At 63.1% G+C, this 24802-nt stretch overlaps 1 protein-coding gene across 3 annotated transcripts; it reads right to left on the reverse strand.

Moving 5' to 3' along the window:
* Window positions 1-1152: 1152 nt before the first annotated feature.
* REXO1 (RNA exonuclease 1 homolog) lies at window positions 1153-24547 on the reverse strand. 3 transcript variants are annotated; one of them, XM_041763318.1, is made up of 18 exons: window positions 22989-24149; window positions 22539-22609; window positions 22142-22196; window positions 10272-12007; window positions 9359-9463; window positions 8330-8540; window positions 6119-6282; window positions 5660-5791; window positions 5426-5549; window positions 4603-4716; window positions 4369-4506; window positions 4138-4251; window positions 3557-3630; window positions 3238-3348; window positions 2675-2790; window positions 2436-2574; window positions 2171-2291; window positions 1153-2079 (listed from the first exon to the last, which is right to left on the reverse strand). In XM_041763318.1, exons 1-18 carry the CDS (start codon window positions 23050-23052, stop codon window positions 1991-1993), a joined length of 3678 nt encoding a protein of 1225 aa, XP_041619252.1. In that variant the 5' UTR covers window positions 23053-24149; the 3' UTR covers window positions 1153-1990. The 3 variants fall into 3 exon arrangements, 2 of the variants coding, with proteins under 2 accessions (XP_041619252.1, XP_041619253.1); XM_041763319.1 differs by lacking the exons at window positions 22142-22196; window positions 22539-22609; window positions 22989-24149 and adding an exon at window positions 24253-24547; XR_005989024.1 differs by lacking the exons at window positions 1153-2079; window positions 2171-2291; window positions 2436-2574 and having other exon boundaries at window positions 3238-3424; window positions 22989-24175.
* Window positions 24548-24802: the final 255 nt, after the last annotated feature.

Here is a 24802-nt window from a genome sequence, read left to right on the forward strand (position 1 = left end):
TCCCGTCCCCAGGATGTGCAAAGGCCCTGCAGCCTCCAAGAGTCAGCATCTCTGGCCAGCTAGAAGCTGGCACCCATCCTCAGGGCCTCCCTGGGGGCTGGTTAAGCTCTGGGGCGGAAGGAGACACCACCAGGATCACGGAAACCGGGGGCGCCTGGGTCGGTGAAGCACCCGACTCTTGATTTCAGCTCAGGACAGGATCTCAGGGGCGTGCGATCAGTCCTGTGTCGCGCTCCACGCGGGTCATGGAGCCTGCTTGAGATTCTCTCCCTCTCGCTCTGGTCCCTCTCTCTAAAAAGAAACAGAAACCCCACAGAAACAGGCCTGCACCATTTATTTAGGAAACTACTACTTGTTTTCAGAGGAGGTGGGAGAACCTCCAATGGTCACAAGAGCACAACAGTGGCTGGTCGACACTTGCCCCCCCAGGGCCCCCAGGATCCAGAGGGCAACCAGTCCTCTGCAGTGCTCGCCCAGGACACCTCGGGGGTAGAGGCTGCTGTGTCCTCAGCCTGGGACCCTGCTCTCCAGGCCTTCGGCAGAAGCCTGACAGGGGCCTCCTCCGGGCAGCCCTCCTGCCAGCACCTTTGTGTTCCTGCCTCCAGACCCAGGGACTCCAGCGCCAGCCCCTCCCTCCGCGAGGTTATTTCTGGCTTCACTTTGCATCTTAAATGAACCGAAGGTGGACAGCTGAACAGCCCTGGCCCTTCCACCCCCGAGAGGCACATTCACAAGGCAGCCGATTCCGGGGCGCCCAGGCTGGGCGCGATGCACAGCAGCACCTCCTGGGAGCTGCAGGCCGGGGCACGGTGGGCAGGGGCCACCCTTCCCTTTCTGTGGTAGCTTCTCAGACGTGCATGGCACAGGTGTGGCTCTCCGGGACTCCTCACCCCCGCCCCGCCCCCGCCGGGCGCAAACCCCGCCTCACAGGACTTGGCTACTGCCCCCACCATCACTGCACCCCACGGGGGCCACCCGTGCACACCCCACACCCAGACCGCCCAGAGCTCTAGGGCCCAGAGCACCCCCGGGCCCGGGTGGCAGGTCCCAGCACTGCTCAAGCACCGACGGAGGTCAGGGCACGTCCTGACAACAGGGACAGCCTGCATGGGGCCTCGTCTGGCACAAGAACACCACCGGACGCCAGGGAGCTAAAATCCATACAAACATTTATTCCGTCCCTGCCTCAGGTTGGGGCTCGGGGCTCAGGGCCCTAGGGGGACTGCAGGCCTTTACAGACAGCCCCTGGGGGAGGGCGGGGCTCTGGCAGGAAGACAGGGTCCAGAGGCTGATGGGCCCTGGAGGGGTCCGGAAGGCGAGGCCCTGGGGGTGGGGGGCAGGGGGGCTGGCTTGGTTCCCAGAGGTCACGGAGTCCAGGTGGGTTTGAGGAGGCCAGTTCCCACCCGTCCGGCCCAGGCCGGGCTGGACTCTCGGTCCTGGTGGCTGCCAAGGTGCCAGCTGTCAGCTCCCGGCCCCCCAACTCCTCCCCCCTGCCCCGCCCCCCACAGGGAAGGCAGCACCAGGGCTTCTCCAGCTGGGGAAAGACAACTGTGCGAGTAGTCGTCAGATTTAAATTACAAATAATAAAAATAACAATACAAAATAAAAAAAAAGAAACCCCTGTCTCAAACACACCCACGAAAAGCCTGCCCGGCAGAAGGGGCCGGAGCGGGAGGCCTGGCTGCCGGGGAATCAGCAGGGCCCACTGGGTGCCGGGTGGGGTCTGGCCTGGCCTCATGGGGCGTCAGCAGCAGTCTCCGGAGGACAGAAGTCGGGGGCAGAGAGGCGGGGCGGCGCAGGGGGGCCGGGTGGGGTCAGGGCTCCAGGTGGTCTCGGCGTGGGCACTCGGCCGCCGGCTCCTCCCGCTCTCTGTTTCCATGTCTCGGCGACGTGGACAGGGTTAGCTCTCGAGATTTATTGCACTGTTTTGGAAGAGGCCTGGGGTAGAGGCCGGGCCGGGGCTGCGGGGAAGGCGGGCAGGCGGCAGCGGTCACCGCTTGGTCTTGGCGTCTTCTCGGATCTTCCAGATCACCAGGTGCATGCAGGCGCTGGCGTCCTCGCTGGAGCTGTGCCCGTCCACTGTGGGGCACAGCGGGTGGGGGATGCGTTGGCGTGGGTGCGCCCCGCCCCCAGGCCCCGCTGCCGCTGCTCGCCACCGCCCCCTGCTCACCATTGTCCTGGATGATCTGTCTGAGGTAGTCAGCCATGAGGTTCCGCAAGGAGCGCTTGTAGGGGAGGCCCAGGCGGTGCGGGAAGAGCACGGACGTGTCCACCACGGTGCTGTGGATGACCTGTGGGCGAGAGGGTGGGCAGAGACCGCGGGGGCCAGGGCCCCAGGGGGCGGGGGTAGGAAGGTGCCCGGGGCGCAGCCCGCCCAGCTCCCAGCATCCTCCCTCCGAGGACCCCGGGCAAGCAGAGCCTGGGGATGGCAGTACCTTCAAGGCCAGCAGGTCACTCTCCAGGCTGTGTCCGATGAGGACGGTGTCGGCGCTGAACATGCTCAGCAGGACAGCCTGGACGTCCCGGAGCGAGATGCTCGTGTCGGCGAGGTCAGCTTCAGTCACCCCTGAAAACCTGGGGCGGGTAGAGCAGGGGCCCTGAGGGTAGCTAGGGAGGCAAATCTGGGGTTCCCACCCTGGGAGCTGGGGCAGGGAGTGAGGGGTCGGGGCCGCACCTGGTGTTGTAGTCAACAATTTCATTGTCCGGCTTGACGAAGGTGTCGTAAACCACCTGCATGTCCGTGTCCACCACCGTGACACGTGTCAGCTCCAGGCCATACGTGGTGTAGGACTGCAGGCCAGGAGGGGTCAGGTGACCACATGCCCCCCCGCCCCCCACCGGACCCCAGGACCACGGGCCAGACACCCTGCACCCCGAGCCCCAGGGAGCTCCAGGCCTTCTGTGGGAGTGGGGGTGGGCACGAACCCGCAGTGCCCTCACAAAGCCCCAACAGCCCCATGGTTTGCAAGCCAGTCCCGAGGACCTTGGCTGTGTCGCACGGTGCACCTGGTGTGCCAAGGGGTGAGACGAGAGCTTCTACTTGGCGGTGGGAGAAAAGCTCGCTTTCAGAAGACGCCGGCGTGGCAGCCAGACACAACCTGAGGCACGAGGGAGGCCAGCACCCCGCCGTGGTCTGCGGCTCTTCCCCTCACCTGCTCTATCCTGAGACCCACGCCGGCTCCAAGCTGCAGGTGCAGGTGCCCGGCCGCCACTGAGTGCACACGGCGCTCAACTCACCATTTCACAGTCAAGGGCGTAAATCCCCGGGTGGGCGTCTTCCGAAAGTTCTTTATCGAAAGTCTTCACAAAGCCTTCGAGGTTTTCCTTCCGGCCGTCCTGCACGTGTTGCTGCGAGCAGAGCGGTGAAGGCCCGTGAGGCTGGCGGGTGGGGGGCGGGTGGTTTCTGGGGGACGCCCCACTGTTCCTAAGGCCGCCGTCAGAGGCACACGGATCAAAGGACAGGAAAGGGGATGCGGGCTCTGGCCCAGGCTGCACCTCATTTCCAGCCAGGCCGGGGGTGCTCCCCAGGTGGGGGAGCAGGGCCCCAGAGACCTACCTTGGCGACCTGACAGCCAGTGGAGCCGATGGCAGCCGAGCAGCACGTGTACTGAGTCTCCCAGCCGCCAGCCACTGAAAGGGAGGAGGTCAGGGCCCGGCCCCCAGCAGCCCAGTCCCATGCCTCCCGTGCACAATCGTGGCACCTGATGTGCTGGGGCAGGGGCTTCTCAGCAGAGGAGGGGTGGCCCCTGTGAGGCGGGCATCTACAGCCTCCTCTCCTCCTCTCCTGGGGGGGACCAGGGCCCCTGAGGGAATGAGGATTCGGGACCCCAGAGGAGGAGCAGCAAGGACACATGTGTCTCGGGGATGGGGTGGGGGACCCTGGCACTCCCACCAGTGGGCAGCAGGCGGCCTGCAAGAGGGAGCACACCATGTGGGGTGCTGAGGGTGGGAGCCAGGGTGCATGGGGGCTGGGGGTTGTGGGGGAGCCTCCCCACCATCCGTGCTGGGACACGGCTTAGGAAGGGAGAGGACACACAGAAAGAAAACCCAACCGGTGTTGGTGCAAAGGGACAGCCTCAGCCTGACCAGGAGTAAGCAGGGAGGTTGTGGGGTGTGGTGTCTGCAGAGAGGGCTCACCTCGGTTCCGGCGGAGCCGCCCCCAGTGGTAGTAGCACTCCTCCTCGCGCACACAGCGGCCCGACGGGGACACGAGGTACTCACTGCCACACCGGCAGCAGATTCTGCAGGAGGCTGTGGGGCGGCACGGGGGCATCAGGCCCTGAACCCACCCTGGGGTGCGCCCCGGCTCACGGCACACTCCCCCTGCCCAGACGGCCCTCCGCAAGCAGGGGGGCACAGTCCACTCACAGTCCTTGGGCTTCTTCTCCTCAGCCGTGAAGATGACGGCACCCCCTGGCCGCTCGGGGTGTGGGAAGGGGTACCCGTTCTCCTTGAGCTGGTCCTCCGTGAGCAGGTACTCCTTGAGGCGGCCGTACAGGGCGGCCCCTGGGGACAACCGGACACGTAGTAAGCCCGCAGCAAGGCCACGGACGACTAAGCAGGGGGAGGGCCTGGCTGGACGGCTGCAGGGACCAGGCTCACCTTTCAGATCTTCCACCCGGGGGCTGCTTGGGCGGCTGAGCGAGAAGCTGGTTTTGGCGGCCAACTTGCCCCCCAGCACCATCTCATGGGACACGACCCTCCGGCCGCTGGTTTCTGGAAGTGGGGGGACGGTAAGCCATGCTCAGACTCCTTCGTCCCTCCTGAGTGCACTCCCGCCCTCCATGGTGACCTGTCCCCCGGCCAGCTCCTCACCACCCTGTCAGAGAGGCGAGACTGCCTGTGACCTTGGGCAGTCACCCTGCCCCCTCCTAAACTCTTTGGGGACTGGCTGCTGGTTGCCAGAAGCCCCAGGGAACGTAGATCAAGGGGCCTTCCGGGGGCACTGTGGAAGCCTCCCAGGAGGAGCTGTGGGGGCCGAGGCGGGAGCAGGAGAGCAGGGAAGTGTGCGCACTGGCGGCTTAATGTGCCTTCAAGAGGCAGTAATGACGCGTCCTCCCGGAGCTAAATGCACGCAGCAGGCTGGGGGAGCTTCGCCTTTGAAGAGGCCTCCCCATTAGCAGGCGGCCCCCGGCTCGGGAGAGGCGCTCGCTAAGGAGGGCGGTTAAGAGCGAGAAGACGCAGGAGTGAGGGTGTGGGGCGGACGCCACCTTCCATGGAAGCCCGCCGACCAGGAGCCAGCACCCACCTTTTTGTCTGAGAGCCTCCCCGCGCTCCGAGCGGCAGAAAGCCGGCTGGCCAGGGCCCCACGGCCTGGGGTAGAGTGGTCCCCAGCCACCAGCGCAGCCCTGGGCCCCCTGCTAGAGGCACAAACCCGACTCTTCCAGACATTAATGCCCCGGCCACCCGCCCTGGCCTGACTTACTGTTGAGACCAGGCACGGAGCTGGGGACCAGGCCCCGCAGCTTCTTGAGGGTGTTCACAGCGACGTTCAAGTAGATGTTCTTGCTGGGACTGCGGTCATAGGCCACCTTCTCCTCGTTCAGCGCCTGAGGACGGCACACTGCTCAGCCTGGGGGCCCCGGACCTGGCCGCCCCCGAACGTGGGCCAGCCGTGGCCCCCTCAGCTGACCAGCAGCCACCCGCCAGGGTCACGCACCTTCTCTATGGCCTCCTGGTTTGAAGAGCAGAACTTGAGGCATTCCTCAATGAACAAGTTCAGATACCGCTGGCGGATGACCGTGGGGACTTTGCCCCCGAACTCTTTCGGAATAATGGGCTTCTTTAAACTCTAGGGATGACACAGAGCCATCGGAGGTGGCACAGCCCTGCCTGGTCCTCTGATGCATTTCTCAGAACACACAGGCTACGGCACACACAGGGTGGACCCCGCCAGAAACTCTGGGCTTTGGTGCCCGTGAGGGCTGCCACTGGCTCATCGGGGCCAACAGACCAGCACAGCGGTATTGACCAGAGGGGAACCGAGGGCAGGCAGGGTGGTGTACATGGCACCTGTGCCCCCTGCTCTCTCCGAACAGACACTGCCCCAGGGATGAATTCCTTAATTGTGGAGGGAGCGGGGAGGGTGCCAGCGAGCTGCAGGGAGGGGGATGCTCACCTGTAAAGATGGGCTGTGGGCAACGCGCTTGGGGGTGACGGTGGTGGTGGTCTTGGACGCCATGCCTGACAACGTGCGGGCCTTCAGGGGCTGGCTGCCTGGCTCGGGGCCATTGGGAGGCTGGCTGCTGCTGGCGGCGAGGGTCCTCTTGGCACCTGTGGGGGCTGGTGGGGCACAGGGCACGTGAGTGCAGGAGGAGAGCACGCCCATCACTGAGCTACAGAGCACCAAGCAGCCGCGGTCATTGAGCGTCAGCAGGACGTGCATCTCGGAGCACAGGGGGAAGGGCTGGGCTGGGGGGCACGGGCTATGGAATGACATTAGGCTCTATCTGCTTTCGGGCAAGTCCATCGAGAAGGGGGAAACACAAATGGGGCTCCGGAGGCCGGCTCAGGCAACGTCGCCGCCGGGGTGGTCCGGCGAGTGGCAGGGCACGTGTGGAGCCTTTGCCACATGTTCCGGCCCCCAACTCCGAGGCATTGACGCAGGAGGGAGGAAAGGCCCTGGCTCCTGGGCTGAGGACCAGAGGGTATAGGATGCCCCCTGGCCCGGTCATTGTGACCAGCCGGCCTGCCCGCTGCTGCCTGTGTTCCCTTTGATGAGGTCACAAACCAAACAGTCTCCCGCCCCCCAGGGAGGAGGGTGCCCGCCTGTGGGGCCGTTTCCGAGGGCTCCGGGGCAGGCGGCGGGGACTAGGGGAGGTGGTGGTGGGGGCGCACGCCTGCGTGAGCTTGGGGCTTCTGGCCAGCGCCTGGGCCCCACCCTGCCCAAAGAAGGGGAACAGATGGAGAGCAGAGGGCCCCGACCCCGGCCTCCCGGGAGGACGACGGCACGCAGGCTGGCGCGGCTCAGCCCACACCGGGGCAGCCTCTGCTGATGGGGCAGACACGTGAGCTTTTCAGGAAGGAGAGACAGCTTTTAGATTCATTCAGACTTTCCACGCAGCACTCGGGGCACACGTGGAAAGGAAAGCCAGTATGAGCTTCAGACTAGACTGCCCAGACCTCAGGTGAGTCCCCCTGTCGCTTGGGGAGGCCGCCACAGTGCCTATGGATACTGGACCACCTGTGGCTGACGCCACCCGCCGTGGGCACAGCGAGCAGTGTGCCAGGGCTGTGCCAGGGCTGCCCCAGGCCATCGACGACCCGCGAGACCCGATTGCAGGCAGAAGCTGTGGGTTTGTGAGAGCCGTGTCCAAGGATCCACACGGTTCAGGGCCCTTTTCCCTTGGCTGCTGCTAAAGCCCCTCAGCCAACACCTCTTGCCATTGAGTTCTAAGGCAGGAGCTCCAGGGAGGGGAAGGTCAGAACGCAGACAGCTTATCCTGAAGAAGGTTCTTGGCACCAGGGAAAAGCAGGGGGGAGGAGGGGGGCTGTGGATGCCTGCATTTGTGGGAGCCTTGTCGGGCCACCATGCAGGCCCCGGTTACTCAAGGGAGTGTTTAAACCAACAGCAAGGGAGGCCCCTGGGAGCCGATCAGGAGGCAGGGGCCTCTCCAAGTGAGGCTGACTCTACATGTGAACAAGCCCACCCCCCCCAACCCCGCCAACATCTCCTCCGTTCCAGAGGCAGCTGCCTTAGAGACTCTCACCCGTCAGACAGCAGAGGCATGAACCAGCTTCCCTAGTAGGGGAAGGTGCCCCTCAGAGCAGCAGGGCATCATGATCTAGCCCAAGCCCCTCCCGATGAGCTGAAAGCCTCCCTGACACCAGCTTTGGGCAGGAGCCTGGTGCCTGTCCCCACACACCACCCGGAGGCCAGCTCCCTGTTCCTGGCATCACTGTCTAGAGCCCGGTGCCCACACTCAGACTGGCCCCCACCAGGCCACCCGCCTCCAATACCCCAGGAGCCCGGGGGAGGCAAGGACACAAAGACCAGGGACAGAGGGAGAGTCACAGGGAGGCTTCTGGGTCAGGGCCTCTGAGGGAGGCTCTGGGTCTGCCAGATAGACAAGGGATGGGAGGAAGACAGGAAGACATCCCCAGACTCTCAGCCAGCCGCCCACTCCCAGCACCAAAGCCAGGAAAGGCCCAGAGCCGCTGGGCACTGCACCAGGCCCGACATGGCCTCCTGCTAACTGTCGGAGAGACCTTTATCCCCATGTCACAGACAAGCACACTAAGGCCCCGGCCAGGCCACCATCGCTGGCAGAGGCGGAGCCCGGCCTGGGGTCCCCCTGTCACTCCCGAGCCCCTGAGCCCTGGGACTCACCTGCAGCCAAGCGGGGGTTGGGGACATGGGCGATCCTCCTCTTCTCACCAGGAGCTGAGATGTGGATGGAGAATGGCTTCTCTGTTGGCTGCTGGGCAGCCTGGAGCCAGGTGGCTGAGTCCCTCTGGGCCTGCTGGGCCCGCCGATAGCACACCTCCTGGGCAGTGGGAGGCCGGGCAGGGGGCGCTGGGCCTTTCCTCACCGGCTCTGCCTGAGTGATGACAAATTCCAGGCTGGGGTCATATGCTGGGGGCACCCAGAGCAGACCACGTAGGCCCGAAGGCTGACAGAGCAGGCAGGAGGGCAGGGATGCCAGAGCCGCAGCAGAGTGGGCTGCCCTGGTGCCCTCCTCTGAGTTCTTGGATACCCTGGCAGGAACCGAGCTCGGCAGGTTAGACCTCAAACTCATGTTGCCTCGCTGTCCCAGGGCACCTCCGTGGTCCTGCTCTCTTGGCTGCTGCCTTCAGAATGCCCAGGCCGTGCCCTTGGCCCTGATATAGGCACAGCCACTACGTGGGTGGGAATCCTTGGGCCCCCTGATTGGATTGGCACGCCAATCCAATCACGCTTGATTCAATCACCTCCAGCCTCCAGCCTCACCAGGGGAGGGGTCTGGCGATTGGATCAAGCAGAGCTCCCAGGTGCTTGGCCAGGAGCCCGCCCTCTGCCTGTCTTCCCCTATGCCTTCCCCTATGCTCGCTCGCCTCAGCCACCAACATCTGCTCCTGTCTTCAGGGTGGAAACCAGGGCTCAGAGAGGTTGGGCCTGTGTGCCTGCGACCACACAGCACACCTCACAGCCAGCACTGGGCCCGTCCCTTAGGGGGCCCTCCCTGCTCTGTGCCCCGCTTCCCCCCAGCAGGGAGCACAGCCCGAAGACCGGAGGTGGGCTCCACACACTTCAGTGCCAGGACACAGGAGTGCCGGGTGTACGTGTGCTCATGGGCAGAGGGACACAGGGATCTGATTCTGCAGACGGGGGCCTTCCCTGCCCTGCCAGCCTCCCCTGGGGACCCAAAGGCAGACTGACCTCCTTGCCTTGCTTGGAGAGATGAGAAATTCTCCTCTTCTGCCCAGGGAACAGAGTGGTCAGAGCAGAATGCCCCTTGTCTTCGCTCTTGTCTTCCTTAGGGGGCTGAAACACATCCAACCCTCAACAAGGCTCCCTCCCTCGGGCCTCTCCTCCCACACCCGTCTCGGGCTCCTCTGGGCTGCTCCAACCACCAACCACCGAGAGCCTAGATGCGGTGAGGTGGAAAGGCAGGAATGCACTCAAGGAAGGGGATCCCAGGTCTTGAAAGAGATGATGTGGGACCCTCACCTCCAGCCAGGGGGCGCACCCCACACGCTCGCAGGTGAGGAGACAGGACCCCCTGCATCTCCTGCAGACACACCCCAGCCCCGAGGGCAACATGGTCTCGTGCCCAGACCACTGCCTCGGGCTCCTCTCCCTCACCCGCTCACATGGGGCAGCTCAGAAACGCAGAATGGGAGAACAGGGTGCAGAGATCTGACCGGCCACACCTCAAAGGTCTGTGAACGGAGCAGGGCAGTAAAGGACAGAGCACCCCAGGCGGGACCTTGTGGCCCTCACATGAGATGTGGGTTTCAGAGCAGGGACCAGCTCGAAGAGCTGGTGGCAGGCTCTGTCGACCACAAGCTCCCTCTGGTGGCCGACATGGGGGCACTGGACAGTGGGTGTGGGGGGGTGGGGGAGGGAGGGGAGAGAGAAGGGGGAGAGGTGGGAGATGCACCGCACGACTTTGCCTGATCTCTGCAGAGCTCAGAACATCACTGCGGGATCCTGCTGGGTGGGCCTCAGGGTCCTGGCAGTGGACAAGGGTGGGAGGGGGGATGGCACACAGCACTCAACCCCCAAGGGCTCCTGACCGCAGGAGGGGAGCAACCCCACAGAAGCCACAGGCCCTGGGCAGGGGGCTCACCTGCCGGGCTAGCCGGCCCCTGTCCTCCGTCTTGACGCTGGTGGACTCATTGAAGATGCGTAGACACTCCTCCATGGGGTCGGAGTCGAAGTCAACCTCCTTCTCCAGAGCCGAGTAGTCCACACTCTCACCGGCCTCAGAGGAGGAGGAGGAGGAGGAGGAGGAGGGTGAGGCGGGGGCGGGGGCGGGGGTGGGGGCGGGGGCGGGCTGGGCAGGCGGAGGGGCCTTGAGGCGCTTCCGGGGCCCCTGAGCCGCTGAGCTGCCCAGGCTGCTGTCGGAGTCTGAGTCGGAGTCCGAGTCGGAGCTGAGGTGGGGCGGGGCGGGGGGCGCTGTGGGCCCGGGGCCCTCGTCTTCACTCTCGTCCCCGAAGAGGTCTGCGTGGCTCAGGGCCCGCTTCTGCAGCTTAGGGGCATCCCGGGAGGCACCCTCGTCCAGCGAGCGGGCCTTCCGCTCGGCCAGCTTCCCAGATGGGGTCTTCCCACCCGTCCTGACTGGCAGCTGGTGGGCACCCCCGCGGTCGGGCCGGCTTTTCCCTGAGCTGGCCACTGGGGTGGCCGAAGATGGCTTTTTCTTGGTCCCTTCGGGCTGCTCAGCCCTATGCCGGGGGCTGCCGGCCTGCGGGCCCCTCCGGTCTGCCCCGGGCTTCCCAGCCGGCCTCCCGTGCTCTCCATCTCTGCCCTTGTCCTTCTTCCGGGCGCTGTCCTTATGGGTGGTGACAGGCAGTGCCCCACTTTTCTTCTTCTTGGGTCTTCCCTGCTTGGGGCCACCAGGCTCCCGGGTGGCCTTGGCGGGCGAGCTGGGCTTGGCCACAGGCGTCCCAGCAGGAGCCTTGGGGGGCTGCCCGAGGTCCTCCACGTCGTACTGCACTGCCATCTCCTTGGTCTCCCGCAGGCCACCCTCCTCAGTGTCTTGGACCTCCCTGGAGCCAGGCTGCCCAGGGGCCTTGGTCTCAGTGCCCGACTGGGCCCTGGGGGGGCTGGTGGTGATGGGCCCGTCCACTGGAGCCGCGGCGGCATCATCATCTGAGTCTGAGAACCTGGCGTCGCAGCCGGCGAAGGGGTCGCAGGGCTTCTTGAGGGCAGGCGTGTAGGGTTCGCTGCCCCGGGAGCCCCTGGGCCTCTTGGGGGCCCTGTCATCCTTAGAACTGGCTCTGCTGAGCAGCCGGGCAGAGAAGTTGGACAGAGGGTCATACTCCAGGTCTGTGGATGGCTTGGAGTCATCCAACACGTACTTGCTGCTGGGGATGGGGCGGCCGTATCGCTGGGGCTGGCTCACAGCCTTGGGGACGTACTCCAGGGCACTGCCGCCCCCCCCACCATGGCCCTGTGCCCGATCCAGAGAGGCCAGCGAGTACTTGCTGCCTGCCTCAGCAGCAGTGGCCAGTGGGGTGGGCTGGTAGCTGGCATCAGGGCTTGACAGGCCGGGGCGGCCGCCAGGGTTGTAATCGAATGACAGCGGGAAGGCGTCCTCATCCAGGCCAGCGGCGGAACAAGCGGTGGGGCCTCGGGGTGCCACGGCGGGGGCTTCGGCTGAGCTGTGCTCACGGGTCGTCTCCAGGAGCTCCTGGTACCGCCGCTGCTCAAGCTCCACCTCAGAGCGCACGGCCTCGATGGCCTGATTGACCAGCTCCAGCTCCAGGATGTCCGAGCGGGGCTCGTCCCCTCTGCCCAGGGCTCCATTCTCCCTCTGCACGGGGGGCTTGGGCAGCTCGGGGTTGTACGGATCATAACCGAGCCCTGAAACGGGAAGCAGGAGAGAAGAGGGGTGAGCGGGCCCCTAAACAGCGACAAGTTGGCCACCCCCGACCTGGGCATCAGCCCCGAGGCCCGAAGCTCAGAACCAGCAGAGAACCAGAATCGATGGGGGGGCTGGGCCTCCAGCAAACCGCTAGGGAGGCTGTGCCAGAAGGTGGAGTTTTCCACAGTGGGCTCCCCCTCCCTGCCCGCACAGGCCCCAGCCCATGCAGGCTGCCAGGCAGGCTGAGGAAGCACAACTGGGCCCCAGAGCCATGGCCGTTTGGCCTGCACACCTCCTGGCACAGCACAGCTCGCGGTGCAGGTCGTGGCACTGGCACGATGGAGGAGGGACATTTCACCGGCTGGACACGTGAAATCCAGGAGCTGGGGCCAGAATGGGATTCCCCGTGGCTCCAGCCCTCAGGGAAGCTGTAGCACGCTACTTCCTGCAGACAGGAGCTGGGCGGGTGTGCAGAGAGGGCCTGCCAGCCTGGCCGGGCACAGACACAGTGGGGCCGGGGGGTGGGGAGGGTACGTCCAAAGCTTTCCCTGGGTCAAGGCTTGGGTGGGAGGGGAGCAGAGGGCCGCCGCAGAGGTGTCACCTGTAGGGCTCTGTCCCACAAACATGCTCCCTGCCTCCCTGCAGTGAAGTCCACGGGGCTGTGCATATGCCAGGAGAAAGTGGAAGCCCACCACCGCTAGGGAGCCCGACAACACTTTTAAGGAAAAAGGTGAGGCAGAACGGTATCTGCTAAGGGTCTCACGGTGTAAAGAAGAAAGCATTGTACGTTCAAATTCCACTCTGAAAACACCAAGTGGGGTGGAGAGCGAAGCTGATGTCCTCATAACTTCTTAATTTTTTTTTTTTTTTTTTTAGTAATCTTTACACCCACCATGGAGCTCAAGCTCAGGATCTTGTCCTTTTATTTTTAAAGATTTATTTATTCATGAGAGACACGGAGACGCAGAGAGAGACAGAAACACAGACAGAAGGAGAAGCAGGCTCCTCACAGGGAGCCCGATGCAGGACTTGATCCTGGATCCCAGGATCACGACCTGGGCCAAAGGCAAGTGCCCAACCACTGAGCCACCCAGGCATCCCAGGACCCCGTCCTTTTAATGTTCATATCAACCTGAAGGGTCCCCACCCCTAGCAGCGACGGTGGGATAGATGACTCCGGTTATGCACCATCTTCCAGGGCTTATGCTATGAGCCCAGCACCCATGTCACCAATGTCTGCACAAAACTCCCAGAAGACTCTCACTTATGGACAGAACTATGGACACTTTAAATAAAACATGAGCAAAAGAAGCCCAACATTCCAAGAAAAGGATAACATGCCATACTCAATACACCATGTTCAAACATTCCAGAATTGAACGAGTTCATCATTAGAAATCCTATCTAAAATTTAACAACACATTTTATAAAATGACATAATGGAATTTTTGAAGCACTAAGTTGTACACCTGAAAGTAACATAACTTCGTGTATCAACTATATACTCAAATAACTTTTTAGGTCTCACTAGAGGTCACTCTGAAGCGTCTCAAGAGAAAACCTCCCTAGATCTCACGCCCTGCCCGCACCTGCAGGGAGCCCAGGGGGACCTATCCTGGACCTCCGCCCTGCAGAACTGTCCGAGAAGGAGTCTTGATTTAAGGGCCCCCATCCAACGTGACGAGCTACGGCAGCCCCAGGAAACTCCAGCACCACGGAGCGGGAAAGCCGTGGAAAGAAACCGGCGCAGCTGGGCGCCGGCCTTCACCACAGGAAGCTTTGTAGGGCACAGTGGCTGGGCCTGGGGCCCAAGGGAGGGAAAGGGATCATTGTGGGCGTGTTGTTTAGCTTTTACCCTGGAACCCAAGTTTAGATCATACTTAGAAGAAAGAAGCGGGTAGCTTCACTTCAGACCACCGAGGACAAGCCAGGACCATGGGTCAGAGAGAGGGAGGCCGGTCCATCACTCACCACCACCGAGTGGGGCACTGGGGAGTGGTCATTTCCCCTCACTCGGGGCAGGATGCGTGGCCGCCGCTGCTCAGAGGTGGAGGGACCAGCCAGATGGAAGGCCATCGTCCCAGCCCACCCTGACCCACCACCAGTCCAAAAGCACGGATGGGAGGCCCGCTCTGGGCCAAGTCTGCCGGGTGAACAGAGAGGAGCCAATGCCTTCCCCTAGGAAGTCTGGGCTGCCAGCAAGGAGCGAGGGGCTGGGTTGGCAGTTCTCAGGGGGCCTCCAATGCAGCCCTGCTCATTCTCCATCCTCCCTCCTGTGGCTAAGATTCCTGCCCCTGCTGTGGGGACGAGAGTGCAGCCTGCCTAGCAGGGATCCCCCTCCCTCAGGGGCTGTTCGGGATGAACGGAGGGTCCATCACTGGGCAGAAGGGCCACAAACAGTATGCACATCACCAGGAGCCCCTCAGCCGTTTCAGAGTGATGAGGTCCAAGTTCACACCTCAGGCCACTTCACACTTTGAAAAGAAGAGTTCTCCCCCAAGTGCATCTGTGCTTAGGGGGGACCCCAAGGGAGGGAAGGAGGAGGGCCTGCAAAGGGGGGGTCCTCAGGGGAGGGGACCTGAGGCAGGCCTGTCTTCCTACCCTGGAGCCTGTACTGACATTATAAGGGCAATCACACCTGCTCCACCTCCTCTAGCCTCCTGGCAGCCTAGCCTCTCACATGGGAAGGGGCAAGTGCACTCGGGGTCCCAGAAGCTCAGACTCTGAAGGGGGTGCAGCTCCTGGCTGAGCCCAGTCCAAGCACCCAGCCCCCTGATACGAGCATTCCCGAGCCTGCCAACATGGGGCATTTTCAGCCCCAGCTGGAGGCTGCCTCCCCTACCATAAGGCAAAAGAAACTGCCCTCGGTGTGCCTAAGAAGGTCAAGACCCTGCCCCACTGGGGCCTCAGGTCCTGTAAGACTTCATCAGCAGCCTGAGGGGCTCCAGACAGGTCAAGAACCTTCGAGCATAGCTGCCAGGAGCTGCTACAAACTTGTGGCTTAAAGTGAGCACACGGAGCCCAGAGCTAGGTTACCTGAGGCTTCTGGGAGGGGGACCCTCGTGGCCTCTAGCCCCCTGCCCCACCCTGCTTCCAAGGGCCGGGACCGTGGGGAGCCTGTCAGGACTCAGTTGGTTTACGAGCTGCAGGTGCCCACGGGCTGTGCCCACCCACCTGACGGAGCCCACTGGAGGGCTCTGGGCGGGTGGCAGTCACAGAGGTTGGGAAGGGCCATGGGGCACCTTGGAAGGCATCTCCTAATTATCGCAGAATTAATCTGGAAGGAAGCCAAGGGGCGGTTCCTTTGGGGGTTTGCACCTGGTAAGCATGCGTTTGGTAAACAAGATTAATTAGGCTGAGGAAGAAGTCACGAACCCCTCTTCCCACACCCACTGCCCACCCCCAGCACACCTAGGCCCAGCCTTGCTTCTGTGCCCGCAGAGGCCCCACACCCCCCAAGCCCTGCCCAAGGAGAGAGCTGCCCTTCCCTGGCTCCTGTGTCCCGACTCTCTGACCATTCGCTCCTGGGACAGGCTTCCAGCAAAGGGGGACGCCAGCACCCCGACCCCACAAGGAAAGGCCAACCCCCGCTTTCCAAGGCTGCAGATCCCTGAGTGCAAAAACTCACACAAGGCTGGGGCAAGGGTCACTGTGGAGACCACACAGGGCTGAGTGAGCAACAGACGGGGCAGTGGTGTAGCTGCCTCAGATCCCTCCCAACCTTACCTCTGCCGGGAAACCCCTGGGCCTGGGCCTCATCCGTGGCTCTGTGCCCCTGCTCCCACTGCACCCCACCTCCAGACAACACTACACACCCTCCCGTAAAGGCACGTGGAACTAACGACGGCCAAGCACAGAGGCCCCACTGGGGTGGGTCTGTGAGCCCCACCGTGAACCTCAGGAGCCGCTCAGGCTTCCCCTGACATCGTCAGCCCCAAGTCAGCCCATTCCACGGATAAGGCGGCCAAGTCTTGGCCAGCCAAGCTGCTCCCTAAGTTTCACCCAGCTGGTGAGAGGGCTGACCCCAGAGCCTAGGTCCTCTCCCACCTGGAAGGGAGACCTGGTGCTGCCAACGACCATCTCTGCCTTCCTAAGGGCTGGCTGTCGCCCCAGTCCTCCCACCACTCTGCCCAAGGTCCAAAGCCAATAAGCATACAGTGCACAGTGGTCCCACCCTGGCTTCGTGCTCTGATAAAACATTAGTGGGACGGTCTTCCAACCCCGGTGGCAGCCGTAGCCTGCTGACCCTGCATGGGGGTGTCAGGAACACAGGGAGGAAGGAGTCAGTCCCTCCAGCACTTGAGATAAAGCAGGACACAAGGGTTCATCAGTGGAGAGACTAAACCCACCCAGGCTCTGGGAGCTGCGTAGGGGGCAGAGGCCTTACAAGGTGGTGGTGGTGGGGGGAATGTACCCATAAGACCACAGTGGTAGGTAGGGCACTGGCTCACAGCCAGCCCTGGCTTGGCTGGAATGCAGGGTGGGTGGCCAACTGGGGCTCAGAGGGTCTAAGCACCAACCCCTTACTTTGGGCTCTTCTGGCCACTCCCCAATTCCTCAGAGGCACTAGGAGCGTCACTACTTCCCTCCAGGCCCAAAGGCTCTATTCCTGAGGACCTTCCTTCTGTCCAGGCCCAAAGTCTCCCCTGGATAGGACACCCTTACACCTGGACAACCAAGTGCCCCACAGGGCAGGAGCCTGAAGCCCAGGATGAAAGTACCTGGCCATTCACCCATTCTGGAGCAGAAGGGAGAGTCCTGGGGCATGCCAGACCCGTAGGAAGAGAACGGCGACAGCCCATGGAAGTAGGTGCACACGGGGAGACACATGCTACGTGCCTGACAATGGGGCTGGGCTGTGCCTCGGGGAGCAGAGCCTGAGGTCCACCTTCACCTCCAGGACAGTCTGATGACACTGGACAACCTCCCCTCGCTGCCCTCAGCTCTAAAGCCCCCCCCCCCCAAGCAAGGACAAGGCCAGGGTTCCCAGGGAAAGAAAGAGGACCCCCGCCAGGCCTGAGACCACCCCCCAGCTCGGCTCCCTCTGGGCATCACTGGCCACCCCGCTATGGGGCTGCCCCTCCCGAGGCCTGATCCCGGGAGGACCAGGACAAGAGTGCCCTGGAAGCAGCCACCGCCCGGCACACAGCCTGCTTGCCATCGTAAACACACCGGGGGCTCAGCTACGCTGCAAACATGCAGGGAAGCATGCGGGGCAGGATAAAAACCAAAGGAAACCCAGGAAGACACAGAAGAGCATGAAAACGCAGAAGAAGAAAAAAAACGCAGAAGAGGGATCCCTGGGTGGCGCAGCGATTTGGCGCCTGCCTTTGGCCCAGGGCGCGATCCTGGAGACCCGGGATCGAATCCCACATCGGGCTCCCAGTGCATGGAGCCTGCTTCTCCCTCTGCCTGTGTCTCTGCCTCTCTCTCTCTCTGTGACTATCATAAATAAATAAAAGTTAAAAAAAAATTTATAAAAAAAACAAAAACAAAAAAAAACGCAGAAGAGCGCCAGAGAGACCGGCTGCAGCGGCCACACGGGCTTCCCGGCAGGGGGCCTGCTTTCTGCTGCCCTCATAACTGAGCTGGTTACGCCCCATGGGCTGTGGGGGGCATGAAATTGCTTTCACGGTCCCCAAACAGAACATTTTACGGATTCTCTCACTCTGGTCCTGGGACGCTTCCAACTCCCCAAACACGGGTGGCCAGTGGCTATCCCGGGGGTCACCTTCCTCCACACCACAGGCTCCTGGGAGGTGCCCCAGCCAGCGGGAGGCCCAAGAACACTGCAGCATCTTCTTCCAGGAACATGAAGTCAAGACATGGGGGCAGCTAGCTGTGTCCCCCAGGAAAGAGCCCACACACCAAAGTCACACATGAGCATCAGTGCCTTTTATTATTTGACCACACAGGTAGGTGACAGGGAAGAGTGGTGAGGGTAGGCTTTCCAGGTGGGCCAGCCCTCTCCTCTCCTTCATACTTGGAACCAGCTTCCTGCCCAGAGCCTGATGGCCTCTACCTCAGCGACTCCTCCAGGCAGCCCTCCAAGATCCTCCCTGCAGGACTGGTAGGACTAAGCAGCTCAGACAGGCCTGTGCTCTTCCCTGGGTACCCAGCACAATGCTGTAACAGTGGCGCCTGGGGAGGAGGCCCCAGGGCTTTCGGGTCCTGCCTCCTGGAATAGTACCCACATTCCTGCTCTTTGAGGGCTCTCTGGGCCACTCGGCTAGAGAATCGGACACACGTCTCTCAGGACAAACAACTGTGATGTGTGACCAACTGGGTAGGGACAGATCTGGCCCTGAGGGACAAGCATGTCCAGGATGTGCCTGGAGTGAATGCAGCCCCAGTGCTGCCCAGATGTGCCCTCCATGTCCCCTGCTGTCCCGGAGCTCGACATGCTGACCACCTGGCTCCTGTCTACACCTCGGCCTCCGGTGAGCTGGCCGGCACAAGTGTCTGCAAAGCTTTGTGGGCGGAGGGAAGGAGTAAAAGAAATACTGGCCGAGGGTCATGGGCCCTCCATGCCTTGAGTGCATGCACTCCCGTGACACAGGCCCCTGTGGTGACTGGAGGACACGGTCCCATGGGACAGTCGGCCCCCAGCAGCCACACAGGAGATCCAGTGGCTCCACGCACAGCCCCCCATTTGCACAGCCCCCTATTTAAGTCTTCCAGGGCTGAGTGCCCAGGCAGCAGCAGCACCAGCAGCAGCAGCAGCAGCAACAAGCTCCAGGACAATTGGCAGTCAGTGTGACAACAGTGACCCCTGCTGGACCCGCTGGGGGCGGCAGCAATGCTGGGGAGCAAGTGCCCTTCCACTCCATCCCCAGCCCCTCCAAACCACACAAGAGAACATTCGGGCCTTCCACTGCGCTGCATTCCTGCCCCAATCCTGGATTACCATCCCCCCACCACCACCTCTGCTTCCAGCCACGAGGCAAACTTCTACTCATCCTTCAAAGCCCAGCTCAGTAACCATTTATTTGGGGAAACCTACCTGATGTCCCCGCAACCCCTATGCCAACTGCTCTCTGCCCCCAGCCCACAGGTAGGTACTGAATTCAGACGCATCCAGAAGAGCCCTAGGAGGGTCCCAGGGCTAGCTCCCAATTTTGCAGAAGACCTCGAGGCCCAGGTACCTCTGTGTGTAAGCACGTGTCAGGCCCAAGCCCCAGCGCAGAGCACCCAGGTTCTGGGCCCCCCAGCAGCCTCCCACCCTGTTTTCGTCCAGTAAACTAAAGCACAAGCGGGCGTGCAGTTTCCCCCGGAAGTGCTCCGGGCTTTCCCTCCTGCTTGCCCCCCACTCAGCCTGCTGTGGCCAGGTGCTCACGCAGCCGTTTCCAGAAAACTTCAGTACCTGGGGAAGCCGCCAGACCAAAGGCCCTCAAATGGCAAGCACACACCTGCTTCCTAAAAAGACACTGGCCAACCACGGCAGAAAGTCTGAGGAAGGCTGAGATCGGGGAGGGGGAGAGCAAGCAGACAGAGATGCACACCCCCCCCCCATGCCCTGCAGGCCCCAGATGGCTCCAGGGTCACTGGGGCCCCAGGGACCCGAGCACCTCCTTCCCCGTCTTCGCTTCCCTCTTAGCATCCGGTTCTCGGGTGTGAATGAGACCACAGCAGCCGGCCGCCCCGCTGCACATGCAGGCAAAGAGCTGAGACAATCCCGCACGCCCACTTCAGTGGCACCCAGTGTGACCCTGAAAGGGGGCCCTGAGTGCACAAGGGGTGGGTGGGGACGACGACGCAGGAGAGCATTCCCACGACACTGTCCGTGGAGAGCCCAAGTCATCACCCGTTTCACAGAAGGGCTAAGTGAGGCACAGGAGCCACCATCGGCAGCTGGAGGCCAGGCCAACCCCTCCCCCAAGATAGGCTCTTTGCACAACGGAGAGGGAGCCAGATGCCTGCGTTTGGGGCTGCCCTCCACCTGCGAGGGCTGAAAGCCAGCCATGGTGCTCGCACCTCTCCTCTGGAGCCCCTGGAGAACTTGGGGGGGCACAGGTCCCCCAAGCTCCTCTCAGCTGCCCCAGGGGCTGGGTGCTCATCAGGTTCCTCCATCTCAGTTCAGGGCTGGACAAACCTGCGTGTGTAGGGAAAGGGGCACTCTGGGCACTGCAGGGGGCTGAGCAGCATCCCTGCCTCCCCCCCACCCCAGGGCACCACTGAACTGACAACCACACACTTCCCGAGGCGCCACTCCTGGGGGCAGGTTTGCAGGGAGAGACTCAAGGCTCTGCTAACACTAAGCAGATACACTTTCAAATAACAAAAGCAGGGCAGCCCGGGTGGCTCAGCGGTTTAGCCCCGCCTTCAGCCCAGAGTAAGATCCGGGAGACCCAGGATCAAGTCCCATGTCGGGCTCCTCGCAGGGATCCTGCTTCTCCCTCTGCCTGTGGCTCTGCCTCTCTATCTCACATGGATAAATAAATAAAAATCTTAAAATAATAATTAAAATAACAAAAGCAGCTTTCTGGGCAGACACAGCAACACGTGTGTGGCTCAAGCCTAGATCAGGGCAAGAAGGCATTTTTTTTTAAGGCTCTCAGGCCATCCAGAGAGGCGGCCAGGTGTGGGAACCCAGGAGGTACAGTCCCAGGATGGCCTCACGCCTCAGAAAACAGAACCCAACTTAATCAGTGCACAGGATCACGACTACAAAGGGCACAAAGCCTCTTCTATCGAAGGCGGGGAGGGAGCACAGCAAGCTGGCAGGGGCAGGACTCGGGGCGATTTACAAAACACGTTTCTTCTGACTTTTCAGTATTGTCCAACGTTTTAAAAATGAACGTTACTCTGAGCCCTGAAGAAAAGCGCTATGAACAGAAGCAACGGGTGGGCCTCACCGGCTGGACTCTGCCCAAAACCACAACTGTGACGCAGCCCGCGGTAAGCGGGGAATTCAGCGCTTTGAACACCCCAGCACCTCGCCTCTAATCCCATCCTTACGAAAGCCAAGAGCTACGAGACAATGGAAGCACCGACGGTGCTACAGGCTTCTCCTCTGGGAGCCCGCACGACTGTGTCCCTGGGGGCTGTGGCTTCCTGGGGAAGCGGGGGGGGGGGGGGGGGGCTGACGCTTGAAAAGAAAGTAAAGGGGCCTCAGCAAGAAACAGCCTGTGACCAAGAGACGCCAGGCGATGCCTAGGGACATCTGTCATCGTCGCAACCAGGGCAGGGGGCGCCACAACTGGGGGTGCTCCTGGCATTGAGCAGGCGGGGGCCAGGGATGCTGCCCACCCAGAGCAGGCCTGGCCCCAATGTCCAGTTCCCATTGTTCCTCCAAGCAGCTTCAGAGTTCCCACCCCAGACTCAGCAGGAAGCCCCAGTGGGCCGAACTCAAGGCCACGCTGCCCACCGGCTAGCAAAGACACTCCAGGTTCCTTGCAACCCCCGCCGGGCCTCCAGGCACAACAGGCAACGCTGCTGGCTGCTGAGGTCCTCTCAGGATCCGTTCTCTCTCGGTATCAGGGGAGAGAAATCTCCCCAGAATTCACTGGCGCTGAGAAAGTGCCGGATGCAGGAGAGCACACTTCCACTGCATCTCTGAAGAAACCATCACATGACAGTGAGAAGTCGCCCCCACACGAAACCCGCTGGCACCCTGCCCGAGGAGGGAGCAGCTGAGGGGCAGCGTGGCCGGCGGATCTGCTCAGCGCAGCCATGCTCCGGGGACTGCCTGTTACTGCGGCTGTACCCCTCCTGCTCCAAGCCAGCTCACACAGAGGAAAGAAATTCCACCCTTTGCTCGAAGCCTTAGTTCTCTGGCTCCATCCCCCTCTCTGCCTGACCTTCCGGGCTCAGAGCTTCCCTGAGAAACAAGGCTTGCTCTCCAGACCATAAGCTCCCCCCAACCACGGCCTAAGAAGAGGCCCAGGGAGGGGGGGCTGTCCCCACCACGTAGCCATGACCACCCCTGCCCTCAGGTTTCAGCGCTCACGTCCTACTGCTCTCTTTCCGAGGTCTCACTGTTCCCAGCCAGCCCCAGGGCAGAGCATGGGCTGACACACACGGGGTGCTGGGGTGTGTGCGGGACTCACAGGTGCTTGGCAGCTGGCACTGGAGGGAAGAGGTGAGTGGGGCAAGGGCCTGACTGCCCAGACTCAATCCCATCCCCCACTTACCAGCCATGCACACACAGGAGAGTGGCTCCCCATCTCTGGGCCTCAGTGTGCTCATCTGTAAAATGGGGACAATCATCCCTACCATTGAGAGTCCTAGAGCCTACCCAAGGGTGTGCTGCCAACTGGACAATACCATGCAAGAGTCTGGAGAGCCCGCAGCCCACATGGGGTGGGCTGGGGGCAGGGCTGGAAGGGACAGGATCCCGGCCCAGCGCCCTCACTGGCCTCAGACTCCACTGCAAGGTTCAGGTGCCCACTGGCCCAAGACTGGAGGTGCTGGGCCTCACAGGGACCCCCACAGCCCACCTGCAGGCAGCTCCCACCCAGCACCTTAGCAACTTTGTTGCTTAAAAACGAGTTCAAGCAAACCGGGCCCAGCCCACCCTTGCCAGAGCACCTCTGCTTGGGCCTGCACATCTGGACTGCTGCAGCCTCTTCCAGCTGAGAGGAAACAGGGCCTGTCAAAATCTGGAGCAGGGGAAGCGGAAAGGGAGAGAAAGGACGAGGCACACACGCTCCCCTGGCCTCCGGAGAGGGCAGCGACCCCATGAGCATGCCACAGAGAAGGAAACAGAGAGGCTCCCCAGCAAGAAACAGGCTGAGCTGGGAACTGACCCTGCCCCTCTGCAGGGGGACGCAGGGTTCTACCAGAAAGCAGACCCCCTTCCTTTCCTTTCCTGCAAAAGGAACACGCAGACCTGCTGCGGAAACAGGTAGGCGGCTGCGTTTTTTCCCCACCGCAACTGGGGCAGACAGGACCACATCACTAAACAGGTTCCCCAAAATGATCCTTCGGGAAACAAACTGGCCATCTGTGAGGCAGGAAGAAACGTAAGATGTGACTTACCATGGGAAGAACGCATGAGGCGAGAAATCAACACCCCAGAGTTTGGGAGGCTGGAAGGCAACATGTGGATTTGGGGCCGAGTCACCGTGTCAGAGGCCTAAGGGTGTGGTCCTGCCCTCTTTGGACTCACCCTGAAGACCCCAGAAATCAGGGGACTCTCTGCAAAGCGCTACATACACCACCAGGTGATAAATAAACTGCGCTTCAGCGGGAGAGCTGGGCGCCGACTCCCCGCCCTCCCTGGCCCGCACCGGAGCCGGGAGTACCATGATCCGGTGTCCAGGCACCAGTGGGCACACGTGTCCTTTCTCCCCGACACCAGGTTCCCCAGGGGCCACACCCCGGCGCTCACGCAGCTCTCAAGCCCCCAGGCCCCCCGCACAGGTGCAGAGGCAGACAGGGAGGGACTGCTCCCAGCGGGCTGGCTGCAAACAGCTGCAGGTGCCAGGGGGCAAGCACATTCCGGTGAGATTAGAAAATCCTACTTTTCTTGTCCTGACCACACAGGGCAACAGGCCTCTGGGTTGAGGCTAGCCGCCGCACTCCCCTAAGGAAGAAGGTTCTGAGACGATGATCGCTTTTTTGGGGAGAAGATTCGAAGCTGAGACACGATGAGGAGAGAAAGAAGTGGGTCCAGGAGGGCAGAGGTCACCCGAGGGAGCCCGAGCCGCCCCCAGAAGGGAGGGGCATGGCAGCACTTAATCCTCCCGGTCACACCTCCTCCAAGAAGCCCACCGCACCGCGGCCTTCCGCAAACTGCCATGACGGTGACACCCAGCGCGGAGGGACGACGCGCAGTCCACCACCGTCCTCTGCGCAAACCCACGGAGGCCTGGACGCCCGCGCCCCGCCCGCCCCGCCCGCCCCGCCCGGCCCGCCGCTCGGCTGCGGCTGCCTCCCGGTCCAGCCGCGTCGGACTCGCAGCAGGTGCTCCTACGACCGCGGGACACGGCAGCGGCCGCCGCGGGGGGCGGGGGGCACCGGCGTCCGGCCGCGCTCGCCGTTCGGCCTGCGTTAGTGCCTGCGCCCTCGCGACGGCCCAGGACGGCTTCCCCGCCCGCCGTTCTCGCCGTGCGCCCGCGGGCACCGAGGCTCCCCGACACCCCGCGCCGGGCCCGGGCTCCCGGGGGGGGGGCGGTCCCGGCCGCGGAGACGACGCCCGCCAGCGCGTGGGGAGGCGGCTGGGCCGAGGCGGCGGCGCCGGGAAGGCCGCGGCCGTGGAGTCCAGGCCTGGGCCGGGGAGCCGAGCCGGCTCGGGCGTTACCTGCTGCGGGGGGCGCCGCTCCGCCGCCGACCAGCGCGCCGGGGCCCCGGGCCCCGCGGTGCCGGAAGTGGCAGTAGGGCCGCCGGCAGGGCCCCCCGGGCGCCCCAGCCCAGTAGGGGCAGTCGATGGCCCGGAAGAAGCCGGTGGAGCGTAGCATGGTCCGTCGCGAAGCCGGACCCCGGCCCGGAGCCGCCCGGGCCCCCGGGCCGCTCACTGGCGCCGCGGTCGCCGCCGCCCGCGCCTCACGGACCCCGCCGCCGCCATCTTGCTCCGAGGCCCCCGCAGGCCCCCGGGACGCCGCCGCAAGGGACCTCGGGAGCGGCTGCCCGCGGCGCGCCTGCCCGGGAACGCCTGCCCGCGTGGGACCGAGGCGCGTCGCGCACCCCTGGGCCGGCACAGGCGGCCGCGGGAGCGGGGATGGGGGCCGCGCGCGGCCTCCGGGAGCTTCGCCGGCGCCGCCGCCCGGCCCTCCGAGGCGCCCGCACAGCCATCTTCGGCCCGAGGCCCCGACGGCGCCGGGGCTGTCCACCGCGCGCCTGACCAGAAAGAA

The sequence above is a fragment of the Vulpes lagopus genome, chromosome 7, assembly GCF_018345385.1.
Source record: "Vulpes lagopus strain Blue_001 chromosome 7, ASM1834538v1, whole genome shotgun sequence".
NCBI lineage: Eukaryota > Metazoa > Chordata > Mammalia > Carnivora > Canidae > Vulpes > Vulpes lagopus.

Bases quoted from the DNA above. Each gene is read 5' to 3' on its own strand.
- REXO1 (XM_041763318.1), bottom strand. From the start codon at position 23,052: ATGTTGCCTTCCAGCCTCCCAAACTCTGGGGTGTTGATTTCTCGCCTC. The intron at 22,197-22,538 runs GTGCTCTGGCAA...CCCATTTTACAG, and splicing joins ATGTGCAGGCCCAAGCAGAG to ATGAGCACACTGAGGCCCAG. The intron at 6,283-8,329 runs GTGAGTCCCAGG...GTGCCCCACCAG, and splicing joins CAACCCCCGCTTGGCTGCAG to CCCCCACAGGTGCCAAGAGG.